The 23,416-nt window shown below is 39.9% G+C and overlaps 1 protein-coding gene across 6 annotated transcripts in view; it reads left to right on the forward strand.

Moving 5' to 3' along the window:
* Window positions 1-19,367, forward strand: part of SLF2 (SMC5-SMC6 complex localization factor 2) — a 32,417-nt gene extending 13,050 nt beyond the window's left edge. For 3 of the 6 annotated variants that reach the window (XM_071563249.1, XM_071563250.1, XM_071563251.1), the window contains exons 6-20: window positions 1,533-1,615; window positions 2,597-2,710; window positions 2,976-3,143; window positions 4,944-5,046; window positions 6,508-6,583; window positions 7,858-7,999; window positions 8,448-8,556; window positions 9,648-9,824; window positions 10,391-10,488; window positions 11,153-11,240; window positions 11,743-11,871; window positions 12,660-12,737; window positions 14,515-14,601; window positions 15,965-16,033; window positions 16,919-19,367. In XM_071563249.1, the coding sequence (XP_071419350.1) occupies window positions 1,533-1,615; window positions 2,597-2,710; window positions 2,976-3,143; window positions 4,944-5,046; window positions 6,508-6,583; window positions 7,858-7,999; window positions 8,448-8,556; window positions 9,648-9,824; window positions 10,391-10,488; window positions 11,153-11,240; window positions 11,743-11,871; window positions 12,660-12,737; window positions 14,515-14,601; window positions 15,965-16,033; window positions 16,919-16,954 (1,557 nt within the window). In that variant the 3' untranslated portion in view covers window positions 16,955-19,367. The other 3 variants (XM_071563245.1, XM_071563247.1, XM_071563246.1) reach the window with 3 other exon arrangements.
* Window positions 19,368-23,416: the final 4,049 nt, after the last annotated feature.

The raw sequence follows: 23,416 nt of genomic DNA on the forward strand, positions 1-23,416 counted from the left end.
CCTTCTTGTCAGAGGTGCTGAGTAACTGCCTTTGAATCACTTTTTCTTTTCCCCCTTATCCCTTTTTCCTTATTAAACTTGTCTTGACCCATCTGTTCTCTTGCCTTTGCTCTTCTTATTCACTGCCCTGCACGACTGGCTGGGGAAGTGAACAAGGTGTGTGGTGCTTTGCTGCTGGCTGGAGTCAGCCCACCATGAGTTCCTACGGCAGAAAACAAACAGCAGAATACCTGTATAAATACTGTCTTGCCCCTCTACTCCTGTTTTTCAGTCTCTGAAATGGTTTATTTGTTGACTGAGTTACTATCTCCATAGACAGATGTTGAGCAGCCTTATTTATTTTATCTCTGCTTCTGACTCATCGTGCTAGAGCATTATAGACCAGACTTGTGTGGTTCCAAAGGTATTCCGCAATCCTGGCCAACGTATCTATGTAATTAATGGTTAAGGCTGATAAACAGATGCAGCCTAGGTCAAGTGTTTGTGGCATGTGTATGTGACCACAACATTTGGCATGGCCTGTTTCTGCATAATTAATTGCCAAATAAGACAAAGCAGTTAAAACTGTCCCAGCGTTTTCATGACCATGGTTTTTGCTTATACTGACATTCTTCTCTTGCCTTGTAAGAAGGGGCCTATGGCCATGTTGGAATAAATGTTTGATTCCTCAGTTGTTCAACAGTCATTTTAGACATTTTAACCAGATATAAAATGTGGGAAAGCTGAAGACTTCTTACCTTAAGATTTCTCACATAAAGACGTGCTGCTTGTTGCATTTGAAAGGTATCTGTGAATAGCAAGGTGGGGTCAGAAGGGCTGTTTGTCCAAAGAACATAATTTTGGCCATAAAAGATTTAAAATCTGTTGTCTGCTACAAGCTGAATAAAAGGCGAACTACTGAAAAGCAAACCACTAGCAAAATTAGTCAAGACTCTGCATGTTGTTTGGTTTGTGTTTGTTTTGTTTGTTGGGTTTTTTTTTAATTCTACTTAGCAGTGTCTTAATTTCAGGGTTTATTAGACTTTTGATTGGAAGCTTTGTTTTGTCTGATGATTTTAGAGATGGTTTAAGAAAGACTGGGACTTCATCCTCTAGGGACTCTGGCAGTAAGAAAAAGATCCAGAATAATTTTTGGAGCTTCTTGTCTTGTGCATAAGAATGGGGATTCCCAGAGTCTCAGTGGCTGACAATAATAAAATTGTGGGGTCAAAGTGTACTGATGCTAATGCTCTTTGTGAAGGTTAGCTGGAGATCAGCCCCACAGATACAGATTTTTGCTTCACTGTTCAGTTCCATTGTGAAACGTAGTTATTTCTAAATTACTCACTGAGAGAGATTTGACATAAAATTATCAGGGGACTGAGAAACCTAACCTGTTAATCATCCTGTTTTGCAGGATCTCCTTTGGGTTTCTATCTACATGTAAAATACCATTAAAATGGGAAGAGGTTTCTATTTTCATTGTGTTTATTGTCTAATACTGAATGAATTGATAGCTTGTGATATTTTTTTAATTTCTGTTTAATTTACAGCTTTCTAGGACTCCTGCCATAACCAAGGTGTCATATGTGAACAGCTTAGAAAACCTCCTGAAGGAGAAAGAAGAATCTAAAAGGTTTGCTTCTTAAAGCTGGTTTTAAAATTTTGGGATGGTGTTGTAGAAACTTAGATTTATCTCATTGCCCCCAGCTGGTGGAGTTTGATGAGCAGCAAGGTAAGCTGTACCTTCTGATGGCACCAACATACATCTGCCATGACCTACAAGTGTGGCCTAAACTGTAAAAGCCGAATGACAGGCTCCTTCCAAGCAATAAGGAGTGATTTGTGATTCATCTGTCTACCCTTGAAGAGCCGGAATAAGTTCACTGATGCCTTCATTAGAGGTCCCTGAGCCAGCTATAGCAGCTGCTGGGCAGGCATGAAATAGAAATATTTATGTAGACTGACTGTACTAGTTTCTTCAAAGGCATTTGTAGCTCAGTTTTGCTTCCCAAAGTTGTGTGGACTGTGGGTGTCTGAGTAGGTTTCACAGGTCAGTGAACAGAACTAATGAGTTCTTGCAAGAGATTTTTGGGTAGGAAGTGAAATGTGGTGTATGTGCTGATGGCAAGTGGTGGTGATGTGTGATTAGCTGTTCCGGTTAAAGAATCTGACCCTGGTAACTATGGGCTGACTGCCTATGGAGTGAGTAAGGGATACTCCTATAACTAATATTGTTTAACAAATAAAGTATTTGTTTGGCATTTAAGAAAAAAAATAAAAATTTAGCCACAAGATTGAAAGTTTTGTTCAGTTACAAAAAATTTTGTCAGAAGTTTGTTGCATGTATTCTCTGACAAACTATCAAATTTTTTAACTAGTGACAAATCACTAGATTGATTGTGCTACTGGAAATTCATTAGGATTTGAGAAGCATTCACTTTGTACCTTGGAACAGCAAGGTGCTTGGCTTTCACAGAGATGCAATGTCTCACGGGCTTTTGTCACATGCAGTGTGCTACTGAACTCTTGGGTTCACATGCAGATGTTGAATTTGGTTGTCTTCTGTTGCAGTACTAAGTGGTGATGATGTGCTTTGCTGCTACTGTTATTGCAGGGTAGATGAACTGGAAAAGCGGCTACAGGAAGGCGTAAAAAGAGAGTGCAATGCCTCAGATGGAGAACACGAGGAGAATGCCAGTGGAGATGAAGATGTCTCAGAAGAACAGAGGTCCTTCCAACTCCAAAACCAATTAAATCTAGTTCTTGGCTTTTATAGCCTTTTTTTCCAAACCTCTCTTTGTTTCCAGTAGTTATATGTTTAATGTGAACCATTTTTATATCTTTTGGGGTTCAGTGGATTTCCCTGGGTGTTAGTGTATTCTAACAATTCAGCTTTCATGTGAGACTTGTGTTCAACATCTGCAAATAACTGTCTCAAGCAGCAAATATTTTCTCAATGCTTGAATTAATAAAAGAATTTTTCAATTTTACAGGGCGTTTATAAAGAGATTTTCAGTAGTAGGTAATGTCATACCTGATTACCACCCTGGAGAAGATATATTTGATTTATCAGCCTCTGGGCAAATCTTCAATCAACATAACCTTGACTTGAGGAATTTTTACTTCAACCCTCAAAATCCTATAGAAAAGCTGCTTCTTAAGTAAGAATATCCTCTTTACTTTGTTGTGTTTACTCATACAATTTTCTTTGGTGTTAGCAGTTTTAAGATAAAATACTGTCTTTGCATATAAATGTGCTCTGTCTTACTAAGTAGGCAAGACTGACTCCTTTTCCCTGAAATTTTCCTTGCTGGGTTGACTTTACAGAACAGTAAATTGTAACTTGAAGATTCCTTCCTTCCTTCCTCCAGTGGAATTCTTGAAAAACCATTGATATAAAACATAAGATAAAAGTAGCTGTTCTGGCCTCTTCCATATTTCTACTGCATTGGGCTGTTGTTGGTAACCTGACCAGTTTGTGGAAGATAAATGCAGAAGTGAAATGTTTTAATGAACACAAGCTTAACCATCCCCAGATGGAAAGAAGACCTTTGTGGTGAACTGATTTGTGACCTCCCTAGTGCTGCATTGTGTCTGCTGAGAGACTTTTGGTGCTCCTGTTCTGGATGGGCCTGGGACTTAGGGCTCCACCTAAGGAGGATTGCAGAGACTTACTGTCCCTGGCACCTGTTAGACTCAGTCACTGAGCAATCAGTGTGTCTGTACATAAACAACTGCCCTGGAACTCATGGGCATTTCTGTTCTATATTTGAGGCTGTTGAACTATAAATAGCTGGAAAAATTCTTGCCTAATGCCACAAGTGTAAATCCTGAAATATTCTAGTTATTTCAGTTGGTATTTTATTCCAAACATGCATCAGTGGAACTGAGAGAATTTGTTTACTCTTAAAGGATTTATGTGCATGTGTATGTGTGTAATTGTGAGTGTGAAGAGGAGGAGGGTGACTTATCTCTTGAGAAAATGATGTTTATGATCCAGTCCTTTGGCTTCAGGCCTTTCTATTAATATATTTTGGAGATGAGAAGGATATAAGCTTCAAAAGCATCTTGTAAATCAGTTACTGGAGGAATGAGAATTAAGCTAATCATCCCTTGCAGAAGGCAATTATGATTTAATTGCTTATGCATTCTACCCAGTTGGCACAGCTGGCACGTACTGGCTGCCCAGTTGACACATGGAGGTCTTCCCAGTCAGACAGGTAGAGGGTATATGTAGGAGTTAGGACACAGATCTCTCAGGAGAGTTACCTGATTCAGTAGATGGAGGGAATCGAGGAAACTAAAGAAGGATATGTGGGAAACTGGATATCATGAATTCAACTGCTTATGACATACCTAACTTTCTAAAGAAGGCTAAAACTAAAATAATTCAGTAATAGCAATTACGTACTTTTTGTTGTTCAGCTACTTTTTGCACCTCACAAATTTGCACAGGGAAATTGGGCTGTTTGATTTTAGCTACCTCCAGACTCTTTATTTAAAAAAAATTAAAAGCAATGTTTTTTCTCTTCTGAAAATGTTTGTAGAGGTCATTAGACTGGTTAAGTCTTACTCACTGGTCTCAGTACACGTAACAGCCTGTCTGTGTAGTCAGGCATAGTGGTTCACAGTGCAATAGTGTAAGTCAGTGTTTATTTGAAACTGTTATTCTCTCGTGATATAAATGTTTCCAAACTGTATATTATGGCATTCTTGAGAAAAAGATCGTTGTTCTAAATGACACTCGTAAATTTAATTGCTCTTACAAATCAAGATTTGATTACTATAGCATTTTATATGGGTAATAGCATGAGAATAATACCTGGTTTGGATATTCAGATCTTTCTTTGCTTTTGATGATGATCTGAGAGGTAGAGAAGTTCTTATGCTTTTGTGAAAGTGATGATTCAACCACTAATTGATTTTTGTTCTCTTTCCTCACCCCCATCTTTCTCTTACAGTTCTAGTATAACGCAGCAGCTTTTTTTAGCTGTTAATGGTTTTCTCAGTTCTGCTTACAGTTGTATATTGTGTCCCATTCCAGTTCTGAAGTGGCTTTTCCAGGTAAGTCCATGCTATTCAAGCAGTTATACTCTATGCACGTATAATACATTTCCTGACAGCCAATTGTAGCAGGAATAACCAGAACAAGTTTGTGAATCTGTTCCATTAGGATAACAACTTTTAAATCAAAAAGTCTTCCCCCCCAGCCCCCTCCTCACTGAGTTCTGATTTGTTTTCCAATCTGGAATACTTTGATTGTCACTGGGGGTAAACCACTAGAAATAGCTTTTTCTCCACACTTTGAGTGAATGCAAAGCTGCACATCCCTGTCCATCTTCATATATGCTACTGCATTTGAAAAGGACACAGTACATGCTGGGCAAGGAGAGACTTGAGGGTATTAGTAGTGTGGGACAAATCACAAGCAAATGTTAATTGTATTTCCTTCCACTTTTAGAAAAAAAATATACTGCAGTATGCAAAAGTACCATTTCTACATATCGCCTTCTGAATCATCAATGATACCTGCATTATCAGATAATTTTCCTTTGGAAAAGGTATCTTATGGCTCAGGAAAAAAACTGGAGTCATTTTCAAAGGAAATGTGGTGGCTGTCTCCTTTCTAGATGTGTCTGAATCCCCAGGAATTTACATAGTGCTGTTACTCACAAAAATGCCAGTCTCCATTCTAGTATTATTTACCACATTTTAACTGTACCTGAAAAAAAAAAGCTGGACCACCTTGAAATTGCAGCTTTTGTCTATTGACTGGCTTTCTACATTTGCCACAAGGGAAACGTTTTGCTTTTCTATGTCCTTCCCTCTCACCAGGAAAAAAGTGCCTTCCCCCATTCTGTGAGCGCTGGTGTTCCCCTAATGAAGAGGAAGTGAGAGCCAATTCAGATCACTTACAGAGCAGGAAACTCTCCAGTGCTTGGGGGAGAAGGAAGTTTTTGCTGGGCTACTGAAGTACTCTGGGAAACCTGAACTGTACTTCATAGTCATGTTTTTGTAGTTGAGAGTTCTGTGAAAAACTACAAATTCATGGTTTGGGTTTAGTATTGCATATGTTCAGCTTGCCTGTGACTGGAAAATGGTGTAGTTAACTCTGTTGCCTGCACTCCTGATCAGGGAGTTCAATTTGATCACGTCTGCAAGTGGGTTTCAAAGGAATGTGATACTTTTCATTTTCTTAGCCCTCAGAACTTTCTTATGAACTACCACATGGTTACAGCATTCTGTTATTGTCAACAATTGATTTTAAAGTATTCATAGCATCTTTGCACTGCTTGAAAAAATCAGTTTTCAGAGTATTCTGTTCCCCTTCATGTATCTTGCTTTAGAGGCTTTGGGGTTGTGTTTTTGTTTTTTAATATGTTACTGTTTCTTATTTTATTTTGACAAGGAGTTGTATGTTGGTTTGGGGGGATTTATTGTTTTGTTGTTTTTTTTCCAATTAAAAGAAAACTAGTGCCATCATGCATCTTGGTTTTTCATGTGTGGTTTCTCTTCTCTCCACAGATGATGTCTATTCATCCTGACCATTTTGTTTCCACTCAGATTTTAGACAGATTGATGGAGCTAACACTGAGAAACTGTAAGTATTTGAAGGATGGCAAAGCCACCTAAATGAAGGCATTTCTCTTCTCAGGTTTAGGAAAGTATTGGTGAGGAAGTAAAAGGCACTAGTTCTGTTCTGTGATTCTGGCATGAATTTAGGCTCTTGTCTTGCTTATGTAATGCACAAATGCTGGGGGTTGGTCTTCACTGAGTGTGCACAAGCTGTGCCACAGTGTGTGGTCCTGGCACGTACCTGCAAAGCAGTGCATCCAGTACAGAGCCTTTTAAATTCATGCCTGGTATTTCACAAATAGAATTTACCTGAAGAGAAGCCCAGTCTGTTCAACGGTTTCCCTCCTTTCCTTCTCTTGCTCTGGAAAGTGCACACATTCACAATTTAAGGTCTGCAAAATGTTTTTCACATTGGCATACCCAGTGTGTGGCACTACCTGGTTTACTTTCCAGATAAATGGCAAAAGTGGAGAGAGTCATATACCTGCACAAAAACACTTAGAAGGATCTGCCTCAGCTCACACTGCTGTTAGTGTTGTGTGTGTTTTGCCTTCCTTCATCTGTACTCTCAAATACTTCTCCACTACCACTTCCTTTGTACGTCACCCGTGTTTTCTCTCAAATCCATCAAAAGTCACATTCATTAAAGGCTGCTAGTTAATGTTCTTAAAGTGCTGTGATTCTCTTGTATTTGCTCAGACCTGTCCAAATCATACCCTGCATTTTAATTCTTGTTTGAAATCAGACTGTGAGCTGATAGGAGAGGAAATGCAGCCTCCTCTACTTTATGCCTTGCTGGCATTAGGCTTGTTTCAGAATGAGCAGTTCAAGATGGTGAATGAACATCAAAGAATTAAGACTGGGAGAGATCTTTGTTTAGCACTTCTATTCCAGAAACCTTTCCTGTTTTCAAATCTTACTTAGCTTCACTTCCAGTCCCACTATGATAACTCCCTCTTCCCTTCAGTTACACAGAACAGTAATTTATGTATTCTCTTAGAAATAAATATTGCCTCTGTGCTGGTTCTGCTGAAGGACAACTGTGATGGAAGATGGGTGGAACTTGAAAGTAATTGACCTGTTACGTAGAGGAGATGTTTCTTTGTTGTAAAATATTGTATTAAACTTCTTTTCCCCTTCCTTGTTCTGGAATTAAGTGTATAATTGAGTGTACCGACTCCTCTGAAGTGAAAGCTGGTGGAATTGATGTAGACTGCTGAGCTTATTTGTTTCCCATAAAAGAAACTAGTGCTAAGAACTAAATTTAAAACTAATCCATTTCATGTCTTTTATTCGTAGCTTCCATCAGTGATGAACGCTCTGAGCTGTGGATTCCTTCAATAGCTGATATATCAGCTGTTTTTGTTAATATGGGCATTGCATTTAAATCTCTCTTCCCATTGCAACATCTTCCACCCAGCTTTAACAATCGTGATATTTTGTAAGTGTTTTCCTTTTGATACTTGTTGCTTATATCCTGTGAAAGCAAGCCTTGTGCTTAGAATGTAGAAGAACATTAGAAGGTTCTTTATTTCCCCTCCCTTCTGTGAAGCCATATTCTTCTTTAAGTTCTCAACTCGGATCTTAGTAGGAGAAAATAACCCAGAACTTCAAGTAATGTCTGCTAAGTAAGGATTCAGCAAGCCAGAGCATTGTCCTTTGTCCTGCATCTTCCTAATGGAGGCTTGCAGGAATGTTGCTTAAATAGCTGAGCAGAATTGTAAGTAATTGGTTACAAATTGAGTTAGATGTGTATGCTGTCAGAGAATTAGTTTGATTTGAAGGCATTTTGAAATATGCAAGTGTTTTTTTCTTCATTTTGATGTAAATAGGCCTTTGTGGGCTTTTAAATAGTTGATTTATTGCTCAGATTGTGCCTCTTTTGTTAGAAGTCAGGTGCAAGAAGCAGTGAGTCAACAACAGCCAAGAGAAGACCTGGCCTCTGCTAGTCCAGCCTTCTCCAGTCTACTTGAAAACAATTTAATTAATGTGATTAAGGTAAGAAAACCCCAGAGGTTTTTTGTGGGTTGGGTTTCCTTTTTGTGCGTGTTTTCTTTTTGGAGGGAGGATGGGGTTTGCAGGCTAGCCTGGAGCGTGTTTTGTGAGTAGATGCTGTCCTGTTGCTTCAGCTTTGCGTTCAGTTTATTGCAGGCTTGTTGCAAACTTCAGTTTCCTGACTGTCATTGGCTTCACTCACAACTGCAGTTCTGCTGCTTCCCTTTTCCAGCTGTGGTACTTAATCAAACATCTGCTCCCTCATATAGAAGAAACTATTCATTTCTGTGTTCCAGTGGAAATGGGAAGAAGAGTTGATGCTGGGTGATACATTTTGTGCTGCCTCAGGGTATTAGTGCAGCTCTTGGGATTATGGGGTCAGTCCCTGTGCAGCACAAGGGGAATGAGGTGGGAGCTCCTGGAGCTGTGACTGACCCTCCTGTGGAAGTGAGCTCTTAGATCCATGCATTGTCCTGTAGGGTGGATGAAGGCTGGTCACACTTCACAGGCTACTTCCTTGTGATTAAAGGTTGTGTGGTGAAAATGCTGACTTTATAACTGATTTCAATGTTCCTTGTGGAAGTGTCTGAATCCTCCTGACATCATTTGTGTAGAGATTTTTTTAACTATAAAATCTCATCATTCAAAAAGAGGCACATGGAGCATTTCCACTACAGACAGAATCTTGATTAATTTGTGTTCTCATTTAGACATGCATCCTGTTTTGTAAGTATATGTGATAATACTTGGGTAGGGAAAAATCTCTTGATTTATGTTTTCAGTATCACTGGTGTATTTAGAAAATCTGTTGGTCTTTCAGTTAGAGGTGGATTATTTGTGCAGTAGAGAAAGGTCTTTCCTATTCCTGTAGTGTCTGGGGAATATTGCCATTGTTCAAAAAATGAGCATCCAGCAGGTATAAAGAAAATACTGAGTGCTGTTATGAGGAGATGAGATGTTAGTACACAAGTGTTGCAAAAACAATACACCATTTCAAGTACATTTAATGTGAGGGTGGAAAGCTTAAGTACTCATCATGCTTTGAAATAAGCTAAACCAATTTCAGATGTTAATGCTTTGTATTTCTTTTAAAGTTTCTAGATTTCTGTACAACAGTAATTCAAGATGGATATTCTGATGAAGAAATATGGCTGCTGCTTCTGCTGCTATTTAAAATAAGCTTGGAGAGACAGTTAAAACGAGTTCCTTTGGTAGATCTTCAGTGCCTTTTTGTAAAGCTTCTGACCAGTATAAAAGACTGGGAGACAAAGGTAACTGCAGAAATTAATTGCCCTAGATTTCTGAAACTGCAACTTCTGTTTTCAAGTTTTCATTTTTTTTCTTGACAAATCAGAAAAATGGTGCTTGAAAATGTAATACAGGGGTTTTGAGAATAATATGTGTAATAGTAAGGAAAATTTGAAGCTTTGTTTGTGTGAGATTTGTGAAGTGGGTGGGTATACTGAGAGGGTTTTTGTTCCGTGACATTATGGTTGCCTGTCCTCTCCTGCCAGAGGACTGTTGTTTTTATCTTAAGGTTGTTCACTTAAATAGCTGAGTGTTTAAAATGGCTCTCTGAAAGAATTAAGAAATTATTACACTAAACTGCTAAGACGTCATTAAAAGCAATCTGATCTCCACTACCCTACTTAAAATAGTATTTAGGAGACTTAACTACAGGTGCAATGCAGAAATCTCTTTATGTACATCATCTGTTAGATCAGTTCCTTTTATCCTTTATGCTGTCAGTCCTTCTAGGGAGTAGGTGTGTGTTCCTTTGCAAATAAAGCAAACAGCCATTCTTCAGTATCAGGATGTTTTGTTGTTCTTTTTAAAGATGCCTGAGCTCTGCCTGGCAGTGAGCGAACTCTCCAGTCATCACCATAACCTCCTGTGGCTGGTTCAGCTTGTGCCAAGCTGGACAGTGCGTGGACGGTAATGACATCGTAATGTCACAAATGTGTGGGATCATTAACAGCTGGTTTATTTGTATAAGCTCAAAGTCTGATAAATGCAATAGGTGTTACATGGCACTTCAAAAAAAGTGTTTGTGTTTTCTTCTATGTTACAGATGTATATGGGATTCTTAGTGTGCATGTGTAGTTTCCTGATAACCTCTGCTGTGAGAAAGGGTTGTTAAATTTTAAATGTAGTTTCTGGGCTTGCGTGTTCCTGTACCCTGTGCTAAAGAAAGGCTTAACTTCATAGTCTGACATCAATCACCTGCTCTAATTCTTGTCTGAATGACCAGAAATTAAATAATCTTTGGGTGATTCATGTCTGCTTCTTAGTATCACTCTGCATTCTGTATCTTTGAAATTAGTAAATTAAGATCTGTCTGAGTGAGGAGAATTAATTGGGTCATCTGTTCCAGACTTGGCGACAAGTATCTCACAGTGTGTATTTGTGCAGAAGCTGAAGCACTTCTGTTTTACTGGCCTCTTTATGAGTTTAATTGCACCTATATTCAGAAAGTCCAATTTAATATTTGTAGGCAAGTTTATGTCTAGGGAAGCCATGCATAGCCTCCGCTACTTCGTAGAAACAGTGTGGATTTGAAAAATTCTATGGAAAATAAATTTTTTAAATTGTTTTTCAGGGAAGTAAGACGACGTCTTAGCCTAGTGATAATTTCAAAGCTTCTTCATAAAAAACATACAGAAATACCTGATGACAGTGACAAGCAGGTACTGCATATGTGTGTTGTGTTTGTATAATTTGGAAGTTTAGAAAACTTGTATGTTTGTGGTTTGCAATTTGTGTTTTAATACTGTAAGCCTCTTTTCAAGAAACTTGCAAAATTACCAGTTACTAATTTTCTGTTTAGATTAGTATTAAAATTATATTTGCACATGTGTGTAAACCTGCATGTTCTGCAGCTTGTAATATCTGATGTTTATGTGCCTGAGCATCAATATTAGACATTGGAAAGAGATCTACACTTCTTTGGTCATCCTTTTATGTTCATATGGTGACACTCTTGGTTTTCATAGGTTTGAATTGAGGCAATGTACAAACACTTTAGTGTGTGAATAGTCAAAAATTACTCAAGGCATGAAAACTTCCTTTTTAATTAAAAATCCCTTTTCTCTTCTTGTCTTAATGAACAAATAATACTGTAGTGGCACTCGGCTTCCAATTTTCTGTTGCCAGTAAACCAGTCTATTTTGTTACTGTTTGTATGTGTAGATGTCTCTTCTGCTTCAGTTTGTGGTGTCTATGAAACCTTCTGCGCTACTGAAGAGGATGAGGATGAGACAAAGACTCGAGGAGCAGAATGCTGATGAAGATCACCTTAATGTAGAACTAGAACTGGAGGTATATAGCCAATAGTGCTTTTTTGCATTTGTCTTCTTATGCATCTTCTACAGTTTTGAGAATGTTTCTCTTAATTTTTGTTAACTGGGCATGGTTCTGCACATGGAACTGTATCGTGTTGAACTACTTCATTGTTGTTCATCTTTAAAATATTATTCATGTTCAATTTTGATCATAGTCATGGAGAAAGAAAAGAAGTAGCACATGATAGAGGAGCCTGTATTGGGCTGTTTTACAAACAGGGAAATGGTCAGATTTTCTGAGTCTTGTGGATTTCTTGAGTCCTGACTTCTGTAATCAGGGAACCATCCTCCCTCCCTTCCGATGTAATCAGTGGGAACTATTTGATACTGAGCCTGCAGGCTCCAGAAAGAGATTTCTGAATCCTTTATTAATCTTTTCTCATAAGCAAGTGTTGGAAAGATTCAGTATTTCCATCTATATAAAAATTGAATATTGATTTGGTTATTTGAGTGTTATCATGGAATCTCTTGATCTGGATGTAGAGGATGGGAAAATAAAGCCAACTGCTGAATTATTTTTCAGTTACTAAAACCACAGAAATTTTTATGGGTTACTTAGGTTATGCAAAAGTGTAATACCATTTTAAAATGTTTCTAGAACATGGATATATTGTTTCAAATTAGTTATTTTATAAGTGTAGACATACTTGTCCCTTGGCCTGGCTGTTGGAGGAATCATTCCAGAAAGCAAAGATGGTGCTGCTTCCAGATGTGATGAGCTATAATGATGCTTTGACTGCTAAAGCTCTTTTGATTTCTTTCCAGGTGTACTACCTAATCTACATCCTCCTTCATCTAGTCAGTGAAGCCAGTTTCTTTGATGTTGTAAATTCTAATCAAAGGGTAAGTAACTTCAGTGGTTAGACCTTTAGATTTTAAAAGACTGTTTATCATGCATACTTGGTCTGTTTTGGTAAGAGCTGTCATGTGATAGAAGATCACCACTGGATAATAGCACTGAGGGAAACTTTTGTTCTGGGGCAAGGGAAATGCAGAAGAGCTTCCCTGGGCTTACTGGAGAGAAAGAAACCTCTTCTGCATTCCTGTGAATCAAGTTACCTCAAAACATAAGGCTGTGGATGAGCAGGCATTTATTTTGTTAATCTTTCTCAGAAAGTATCTGGAGATTAACTCAGCACAGAAATTCTAAGAAGTCAAATAATTCTAACAACTTTTGAAGTAGGATTGAAATTTTTCAGTCTGGGGAAAAAAACCACTTTAAAAATAGCTAGTAAAATGTGTTCAAACACATGACAGTTTTCTGTGCTGGAATGCAGCCATGCAGCAAGTGAAAGCTAGGACTGTAGCTCTTCTCTTTTCTGTAGTGCCATGTCCTTCGTGCCATGTGATGTGAACATCTGTTATGTAATGCCTTCTGCTTAGCCTTTCAGTAACCGTGCTCAGATTTCTGTGATCATTTGCTGGGAGTTGCAAGGTGTTTGTGTAAACCTTCTGTCCTGTGGAGTCACTCTTGACTTTTAAGCAATCTGTCATATGAACTGTTTGAGAGACGTAAAGCAGTAACGTTTGGTTGCATTTGGAGGCTTAAGTGTCTCAGTTAATGACTTAAATTTGTGAAGAACTTGATCTTTTTTATTTTTTTTAATATCTCAATGGCCTGCCCAGGAAGGTGGTGGATTCACCATCCCTGGAGGTTTTTAAACTGAGATTGGATGTGGCACTGAGTGCCATGATCTAGTAAATGAACTGGAGTTGGACCAAGGGTTGGGCTTGATGATCTTGGAGGTCTTTTCCAACCCAATCGATTCTATGATTTCTTAATGAAGAAAGAATCTATTATTCAGTATTATTTGCTGACCTGTTAGCTATCAAGTGGCCAGAGGGGTGTGGCTGAATGTTGTGTAGGCTAAACTTGTGTAAAATCAATGTAGCTATTTAATTTCTTGTCCTCTTCCAGTTAAATGGGGTAAATTGTGGTGGCCTTGAGTGACCAACACTTGTTTGTAAGTAGAATTTCAGCATGTCTCACCTGTTCTCCAGAGCAGAGCCTCTTTGCAGCTGTTCAGTGAGAGATTGAAAACAGAAATTTTATGTAGAAATTAACAGAATATGGAAGACCCTGGGAGTCATTATCAGGAGATTATGAAGTTGTAAAACTGCTTTTTTTATTAGAGTAATCAGAAATTTAGAGAGAAATAAAACATCGGCACACAAACCTTGGATATATTTTACCTGCTCAGCCAATTCCTTCAAAAGAAATTACCTGAGTCATCATTACTGAAAAGGTTATTTTTAGGCTATTGTAGCTTCAGAACTTTTTTTGCTGATAAAAGATGTGAATGGCACCGCACTGTGTTTGCTGCCATGGGGACAGAAAGGGTTTGCAAATTAACGAGTAGGAACTTTAAAATTTGTGATGTAAAGCTCTGCTATACTTTGAAACTATTTTAAAAAACTCTTAGGCCTGGTTTGCCAGGTGGACACCATCAACTGATAGAGAAGCTTGTGATATTATTTTCTTTCTTTTCAATTTCCTTCCTTTGTATTTCTGAGAAAAAATTCAAACTGAAGCATATAATTTTTAACTTCATACAGTATTTGAATAACATTAGTTTTGACATGGAGGATTTAATAGCTGTACACTTTTGTCTTTATTTAGCAACACATACTGAAGCTTTGCCGTGCCTTAGATAGGTACATAAAAGGTGATATTAGGGAAGACGCAAGGCTGTTTTATCGATGTAAGGTAAGACACAAAAGCTGATACAGTTTGGTTTGGTGTGTTTTTTAGTGTTCGTAATGCTTGTTGTTCCTTCAGCCCAGCCCTGGAAATTCCAGGAGTTCCTCATGGGTTTGGGGTTTTTTCTGTTTTATGTATCTGCACTGTGTCTTTGCATGTAAGTAAATATATGTCCATTTTAATTCACTGAAAATACTCATTTTGCTAGCAAGAGGACTCTTAACAGCTGTAAAATGTGAGCTCATCTTTCTTTTAGCCAGGCATCTCAACTTCTAGGCCCACAGAGTTGTTCCATTTCTTTCTGTGGCAACCACTGATGGCTGACTAATTGGGAGAGCAGAGCCTAGATGCAGGGTAGGATACAGAGGACTGAAAGAGTAGCGTGTCTTACATGAATCTCCATGTTATCTTTCAAATGAATGAGTTAATTAAAAATGCTGTTGATTTAAGCCAACAGAGTATGGTAGTGTCAAGCTTGGACAATTGCCTTTTGTTTGCTTTGTGGTGTGTGGCTTATTAATGGTAGTCCTAATTTTGTGACCTTCATGCTTTGCATGCTGTCCTAGCAAACCAAATAAATTAGCTCAGTGGTAAAGTGTCCAGACTCAACTTTGCAAAGCCAGGGCTTCTTCAGCTTTAAATCTGATGTGTGCAGTTGTGTGCTTCCTTACTTCTCAAGAAGATTCTTTTTTAATTCAGCCAGATGAGTGGAGCATGGATTCTTTTAACAAGTTAATTACTCTTGCCCTGGATTGTTGTAACTCTGGTCGCTTTCAAATCTCTTTCTATTTACCCTTGCAATGAAAGGGAAAAATCTTCTCCATTGCTTCATTTATGTAATAGAACAGTAACTTTCAGGGGATTTCACTGTGTTGGGTTTTAACACAGCATATGAGGGCAACTCAATGTGAATGGCTTGGATTAAACACCTGCTTGTGATTGGTTATGAAAAAGCACAGTTTATGTGTAAGGAATTTATTCAGAAGCAGCCAGTGCTGCCTTGTTGGCTTTTGTGATTGCAGTTGCAGGCATCTGTGCCAGGTACAGTCAGACTTGTGTAACCCAAAGATGAGATGGTGTTTGGAAGCCAGAGGTTTCCATGGGGATTCCAGACATTTAACTTGTGGAGTCATGTGCCTCTAATGTGCTGGTGTGGAGTACATGACTGAATTCAGAGTCCAAATTACAGGGATCTGAAGCTGAGGTGGTGATACTTTGTGCCATTAAAGTTGTTCCCCTCCAGTAAACCTTGGATGTTTAGTTATCAGAGGTTTTAAGAGTTTGAGACTGGTGGTGGAAAATAGGGTACAATTTGGGCTTTTTTTTTTGTTTTACATAAGTGGCTTAACTAATCAATCTGAACTTGCAGGTAAAGGACTTAGCTACTCGGATACACACCAAATGGCAGGATGTGCTACAAACCACTCGGCTTACTCAGGTACTCTAATGAAACCTTTTTCTCTCTTCCCACGTCGCAGAGTGCATTTAACTCATCTTTTAGCACGTGAAAACAGCATATTCTTTTAAAGAGGGTTGTTTTTTTTACTTCCTAAGTGGCATGGCTATGGAATGATGTATTAGAACGGATTTTAATTTAAATTCTTATTTTACTGTCTTCAGTAAATCCAAGATCTCCTCTTCATCCTTAAAAGTGATACTTCTGTAAATGTGTGTGTAATACAGAGAAATGCTCCTACTGAGTCGAGTCACAGGGCCTGTCTCTGATTACAGTTATTAGCAGATGCTTCAGAAAGGATGTTGGGGCAAGAATGCAGTGATGCACTTCCTACTGTGGTCTGGCAGTGAGCAGCTTCAAGACTCCTTGAGTCCAGGGCTCTATCCAAATATGTTTAAGGGCTTTTCATAACTCCTCCCCCTTGGAATGTGTAAAATTTCATGCAATGAGTAGGCAAAGCCTTTCATGCTGTGTAAAAGTATGCAGTAGTAAATAATGCCATGGTAAGTCAGAAATATTTGCCTTCATGACATTTAGCTGGCCTTGGTGAAATAGGTGGATAATTTTCTGCTGATACCTGATGTGTGATATTTCTTACTATGGGGGGAAGGAATTACAGTGTAACACATGGCTGCAGAATCTGCTTAGCAATTGATGAAAGTTGATAATGATGCAGCTCTTTCAGAGCTGGTTTTTCCGAGATATTTGGGGTTGATTTGCATATGGGAAACTGGCAAGTGTATCAGAATAAAATTCCAGGCACTTGCAACGCAATGTGGTGCTCCCAAGCCAAGCACTTGCCTACTCTACCCATTTCTTCTGACATTGCTTTTCTGACTTGAGTACTAATTTGTTTTTACTCTTTAGGGAAAACTGCATGACTTCTGGGAGCCAGATTCATGACATCTTGCCTAGTTCAGGAAAAATAACAGAAAAACTCTGAAACCAAGGAAGATGTAGAATGAATGGAGCTTCACCTTGTTTGGAACAGAAGAAGTCTGTCATCTGAGTTAGAATTTGAGCTTGATTCAGACAAATACTGGAAATGTGAGGATCTAATTTGATTAACATTACTTCTGAACAATTAGAGTGGGTGAATTGAAAAAACCCCAGCCATTTTTATAGCCCTGTCAGAATTGGCTAGAAATATTTTACCATATTGAAAGCTGAGGGAAGTTTTCTCGTTTTCATTGTTAATCATAAGACATATTTGAAAACAGTGTGTATTCATTTTCTTGGCAGTGCGTACCTGCAAGCATTGTTTTACGTTGGCTGGGAAAGAACTGCCCTGTGATGTGGAATGTGAGTTCAGAAAGAGTGTTAGACCTCCCCTGAGGTGAGGAAGTGGTTCATATTTGGGCTGAGTCCTGTTAGTCTGCAAAGCACAATTAGCATGAACATCCAGGGTGTCTTAAAAATACAAAATACAGCAGTTGCACATAAATCAAGTCACTGCTCTTGTGTTCACTTGAGGGTGGAAACAGTAGAGAGAGTGGTTGTGTCCAAACAGTTCAAGTGGAAGGTTCTTTCCTCTGGTTGTGCTTTATCAAAGAACAAACAGCATTCGCTAAAATGAAGTATTAATTTTAACTTGCCTTCCACATCTTCAGGCATGAATATATGCAGTGAATGTGACTGCACAGAAGTGTGCCTGTAATACTGATAAATATAAATATAAATGAGATCCCATTACACCAGTAGCATATCTGACTTCAGCACTTCCTCTAAATGGAGAAAATACTAATCCCAAAATATCAGCTCAGTGGAGATTTGAGATGAGCATTTGGCTCACCAGTGTAAAAGCTGTGAAAGCCATATGATGTCTGAATTCCTTTGTGTGAAGTCCTGCTGCACACACAATATGTGCTCAAAGCTTCAGGAGCTTTTGTGAAATAATTGAAGCTGTTTGTGAAGTAGTTGAAGGAAGATATGATTTCCATTTGTGCTCTCTGTGCAAATGCCATCATTTAAATCTACACTGTGGTTTGTCTGTAGAGTGGTGTATATAGGAAGAGAAAGTTAAGGTGTTGAGTAGTAGCACCAACTCAGATTCCCTTAGTAAGCAAGATTTTTAATAACATCCCTGTACACTTTTTATAACATTGTTTCTTTTTAATTCTTGTAGATTACCCTGTCTTGCATATTCCCTATAATATGAATGTAAAATAAGGCTAAAAAACCCCTGCCAACCACAAAACCTTCGAATTTATTTACGTATATTTCATGCAAAGGAATGGGCACGTTGTACAGAAAATTTAGTATGGATTTGCAAATATAATACATGTTTTGTCTTTCATTTCAAGTGTTATAGTCATGTCAATGCCATCTTTTGCTCTGCCTTTGTTAGCTTATCTGCCTTCCCTCTCGTAGCAGTTACTCCGTTTAATATATTGTATGTAATTTTATTAACGTTTATATTTTTTCTCACTCATGTTGTGTAAAGTTTAAAATATATAGAATGTTTACTGTATTTAATGTGTATATATTTTCTTAACATGTAAAGCTGATGGTGTTGTCCTGTATATTTTGGAGAAGGAAAGGGGAGGGATTTAGATGAACAGCTTTTGTACTGCAGTTCAAAGCACTTTGAAACTGCTGAGGGTTTTTTTCCACATAAAATAACAGCTTTGATATTTACCTTTATTCAACAGAACAATGAAAAAATAAAACCAGACATGCCTTTTTAATTAAATATCCCTGGACAAAATGGGCATGCCTCAGCTCTGTTTCACAAAAAAATAGCTTCAAGTCCTGTTTTGGTCTTAAGGCACATGTTACAATTCTAGGGTTCACAGATGATTAGCTGACTATAAATGGAGACAGTCTTGAAATTAGCTCAGCCAGTTCTGTGTTTTAGTGCTTAATGTCCATGTATGCATTCTAGCATTTTTCCTTTCTCTCTCTCCCTCCTACTTTGTCTGGACTTCTCTTCCATCTGTTTTGTAGCTGAGGAGCAATTCTCCAATTGCTGAAGTCTAGACATGGGTTGAATTGGTGCACATCACAATCCTTACAGAGATCATCCCAGAGCATCACTATGGAGTCTGTACAAGGGATTCCTGGCAATGGAATAGCAAACTTGCTGTCCTTGTTTTGCCAACTCATTTGGTAGCCCCCGGCCAGAACTTACATGCTTATTGGATGATGCTGTTTGCACAATAAAGGTCATAGCTACTTTGTTTGTCCTACAGATAAGAATTTTGCACTGAGATCTATCTTTTGATACTATGTTGGCTGCATTAAGAGCCATGTTATTTCATGTGTAAGTAGGTGCACTTTATCAGTAACTACGGAAAACATTAAAGGCTGATTATAAAATAAACATTTGTAGCTGTTTGCTTTTTTTTTTTTAATTTCTGACAAGCTTCTCTGTGCCTTAAAATAATCCAAACACTTCTGGTTTTAAAGTTGAAGAAACCTAGTGAAATTACTTGTGCATCTCATATTCTCACTGTTCCTCTTATGGAACTTGTAATGGATGGAGATTTCAGAAGTGATTCATGACTTGCAGGTAGGTCTGGTGGAAGGTCAGTAGGACACTTGGTTGATGCAGTGGCTGCAGGACGTCTCTGAAGTCCCCAAAGCTGATGATTTAGTTGAGAGTATCTTTGGGGAAAAGCAGGTGATGGAACAAACCCATGAGGTGTGTTGTTCTTATTGGTGGAGCATCTGGTTAGATTGCTGTGAGGGCATTTTAGAAGGTAGCATTCTGTGGGGAAAAAGAGTGTCTTTTAATACTGAGGGATGGATACTGCACTGTTAATTTTCTGAGCACAGACAAGCCAGGTCTATCTCCATTAAAGGTGCCTGTGCTCAGCACTGACCAGCAGTCAGTTCTCTGCCTGTGGGCCAACACTCAGGCAACGTGGACTGCGACAGAGGCTATGTCGTCTTGTGGAGATTCAAGCAAGTATTTCCAGGTGGTTGGTCCTTCTGGCCCTGTCCCTGGGAGGAATGCTACAGCTACTCTAGTCACTAGTCTTGTAGGTTTTCCTTTTCAAGGAGAACTGTACATATAGCATAGTATCTCTGGCTTTGAGTTTGTGGTTGGTTTGTTTGTCTTCCACTGGCTTGTAATATTTGTGTGACTTTGTTTCACTGGAAGGATCATATCAAAAAGGGTGCTGCTGGAGATGACCCTACTGGTTTTTCTGGGGTCTGATTCCTGTCTTTAGGATCTCTTGGAAAACTTCTTGCCAAAAGTTTCCCTAGTGGGAAACACTGCACTTTGCCAGAGGGGCAGCTGTTACCACTGACGTACTAGTGCTTGTTTCTGCATCCTGAGAGACAGAAAAAGGGTCTCTTGGGACTGGCTGACCTGGGGCAGAAAACAGGCTTGATGAGCTTTTAGGAGCCTAGGCAACTGCTGAGAGATCCATTGGAGCTCCAAAGGAGCTGCCCAGAGAGTTCAGACAACCATTAGTGGATTTAACTCATTCCTCGTGTTTTAACTTACCGGAATGCCCTTAAAAATGTTCAGATTGCCATTTTCCCATCTTCCTCTTAGGCTGTGAAATACCTTCGTATTTTGCCTTGTGGATGTTTTGCTAGCTTTACTGCTGGGGCCTCTTATCTCGTGTTGAAAAGGACTTTCAGTGCTGGAGAAGGCGTGGGCTGCTGCTGAGGATCCTAGAGAAAGTAAATTCCTCGAAGGGCTTCTCCTTGAGGAGATGCTTTTAGTTTTGCCTGACTGATGCTTTTTTCAGCCAGCGCTTCCTTGCCTTTGCAGTCAGGGATTTGAAAGGGAGTATTTTATCTAGTATCAAAAGCAGGGCTGGGTGGTGAGAGAAGAAAAACATCTGTGCCTTCCCGTTTCGATATTTTGGTCTGGATGGTGAAAGCCAGCCCTGATACTTTCAGGATGCTTTTAAGTGACATTTGGATATGTTGTACTTTTTTGAATGCCTCCCCTGTCTGTCTGGTGAGCTGCTGCTGATGTTTCACCTTCTTCAGCTTTCCTGACGTTTCCCTGTAGTAGGGAGGTCATAGGGAAGGGAATGGAAACTCCACTGGAATTGTTCCCTTAGTTGTCATCAAGGCAATGTTGCCAAAAGCCTGGAGGGAAACCTAAAGCTTTTCAAGGCAGCTTTTCAAGGCAGGTTTGGCCTGTATGGTATGTTGGGGTGGATAAAGGGGCTATTTTCACAAACCCTCCTCCCTGTGCTTCCCTTGTGCCCGAAGCTGGGTGAGTGATGCTCCTTCCTTCTCACTGGGAGAGAAGCAGAAAGGGTAAATGGATTTTTGCTGCTTCTGTGCTACGGGGTGAATCCTCCACTGGAGCAGTGAGTGCTGTGAGCTGGGGCTTAGTATGCGGGCTCCATGGCTTTGCCTCTGGATCTCAGGCTCTCCTCTTGAAGCCTGCTTGGAGATGAAACTCCTGGCTCTCAGAGCACAGGTAGGAGAATTGGGTCCCTTTCCTCTTTGGACTGACCAACAGGCTGCAGCTGGAATAAAAACAATAGCTTAAAGCTGCCAGGCAGAGCAGTGGGGAGAGCATGGCTAGGCACTGTTTTATGCTTTATTGACACTGCAAGCTTTTATAAAGGCAGTGTAAATCAGGACAGCCATGGGCTCCTCAGACAGTATCATTCAGGCTCTCAGACACATGGGTCTGCATGCTGGAAACTGAGCCTGTCCCTTTTGCCCTAAGCCAGGCTGCAGGGGGAGGCCTGCCAGGTAAGGATGCCAAGATGCTGTGCTACGTATCAGCTCTCCTCCACATTTGTGGAGCGTTGTTTGCCTCCCATGTGTACTAACCGATTTTTTTGCCCTTGTATTTTGGGCTCCAGCATTGTTATGGTAAGGTTTGCACAGCATGACATGTTTTTCTCTCCAGCTGATTTTCTCTTATTAGCCCATTTTTCCTCTTGCCCTCATTCTGTTTTTCCCCGCAGTATGTGAACGCCGTTTGCTGAAGAAACTGTGTCAGCCTTCCTCTAATTAAGAGTCTGGCAGGAGTCAGCGCAACAGTAATTTTGGAGATGACGCTTCCAGTTTGGAGCTGACAGTAAGCTGAGGTGCTGCAGCAGGGGCTCGTGCTGGGGATGCAGGAATGTTCTCCGGCTGAGCGGGGCAGCAGGACAGGGGGACCCACGAGGAGCCCGGTGCACGAGCAGTGAGTACCCTGGGTACATCTCAGCTGGGGTATTTAAACTGTGCCCTCTTGAAAAGCAGCTGCGGGAATGGTTAAATCCCAGGTTATATCACAGGTTTATCTCTCTGTGAGTGTGTCTGTATGCGTGTGTAAAGGACAGGAATAAATTGCAGTGGCCCTAAAGTCAGCTGCATTTCTCGGAAATAGTTATAATGTTGGAAAGTAAGATGGAGAGTTTGACGATCAAGTGGCCTGGAAAAGGGCAAATAAGGAGAACTTATTCAATGGTGCTCTGTAATATGGCTTCAGACTCCATAGTTCTTTTATTAGCAAGAAAGCTCAAAGCAAACAAAAGGAGACAGAAACTGGAGATCTGCTTGCCTCAGGATATTGTGGGTGCTAAAAGCTTGGAGGTTCAAAGAGCATTTTGTGGCAGAAAAATGCAGCAGGGATCTATAAAATGAAAGCAGCTCTGCCTGGATGAGAAGATTGCAGGCTGCTGATCCCTGGAGGGTGGAGCGTGTGGTGGGGAGATATCCCAGATATCCATCCTGCTACTGCACCCCCTGCAAGGTGCTGGGATTTTGGTTCAGTGTGGTGTGCTGCCTGTATGCTTTGTGTGAACAGCTGAGGGGTTTCATGTCATATCGTCTCATTGTTTCCAAACTGTCATGTCCACGGTTGCATCTCTCCTTCCACTCCTGAGACAGAAGTTGCTGTCGAAGGTGGCGCTAGCCCTTGCTCTGAAGGAGCCCAGTGAGGTGGATGTGATCAAATGTCTCATGTGGCTGAAGAAAACTGAGTGATATTTTTGATCTTTCTAATGACCCAGTGAGTGAGACTAGGAAAACGAGTTGTGTGGTTCAGGAGCTCCAGCAGAACACAGCCAACCACATGCCAAAGCTGACCTCCTCCTGCTCCCCTCCCACCCCAACCATAGATGTTTGCAGCTAGAGAGAAGTACAAAAAAGAGCAGATGAGGAGACTTTATTTTAAAAAAATCCTTCCTATGTGGTTGGTACCTTTAGAGCAGAATTCAGCATTTTCCCTCTCTGCTTGCTGTGTCAGATTTGCCTCTTGGGGGCAACCTCACCCCGCTCCAGCTGAGACCAAAGGGAGTTCAAGTGCTTGGGGGACGATGACTCACTGCGCATCTTTCGCTGCCTTTGCGTTATCTGATCATTTTTAGCAATGGAGGTCATTATTTGCTGAAAGGATTTCAGGATTTAAGCCATCGAGGTTGACTGTTCATGGCTTTTCAGAAATGATGT

This window comes from Pithys albifrons, chromosome 9, assembly GCF_047495875.1.
Source record: "Pithys albifrons albifrons isolate INPA30051 chromosome 9, PitAlb_v1, whole genome shotgun sequence".
NCBI classification, from domain to species: Eukaryota; Metazoa; Chordata; class Aves; order Passeriformes; family Thamnophilidae; genus Pithys; species Pithys albifrons.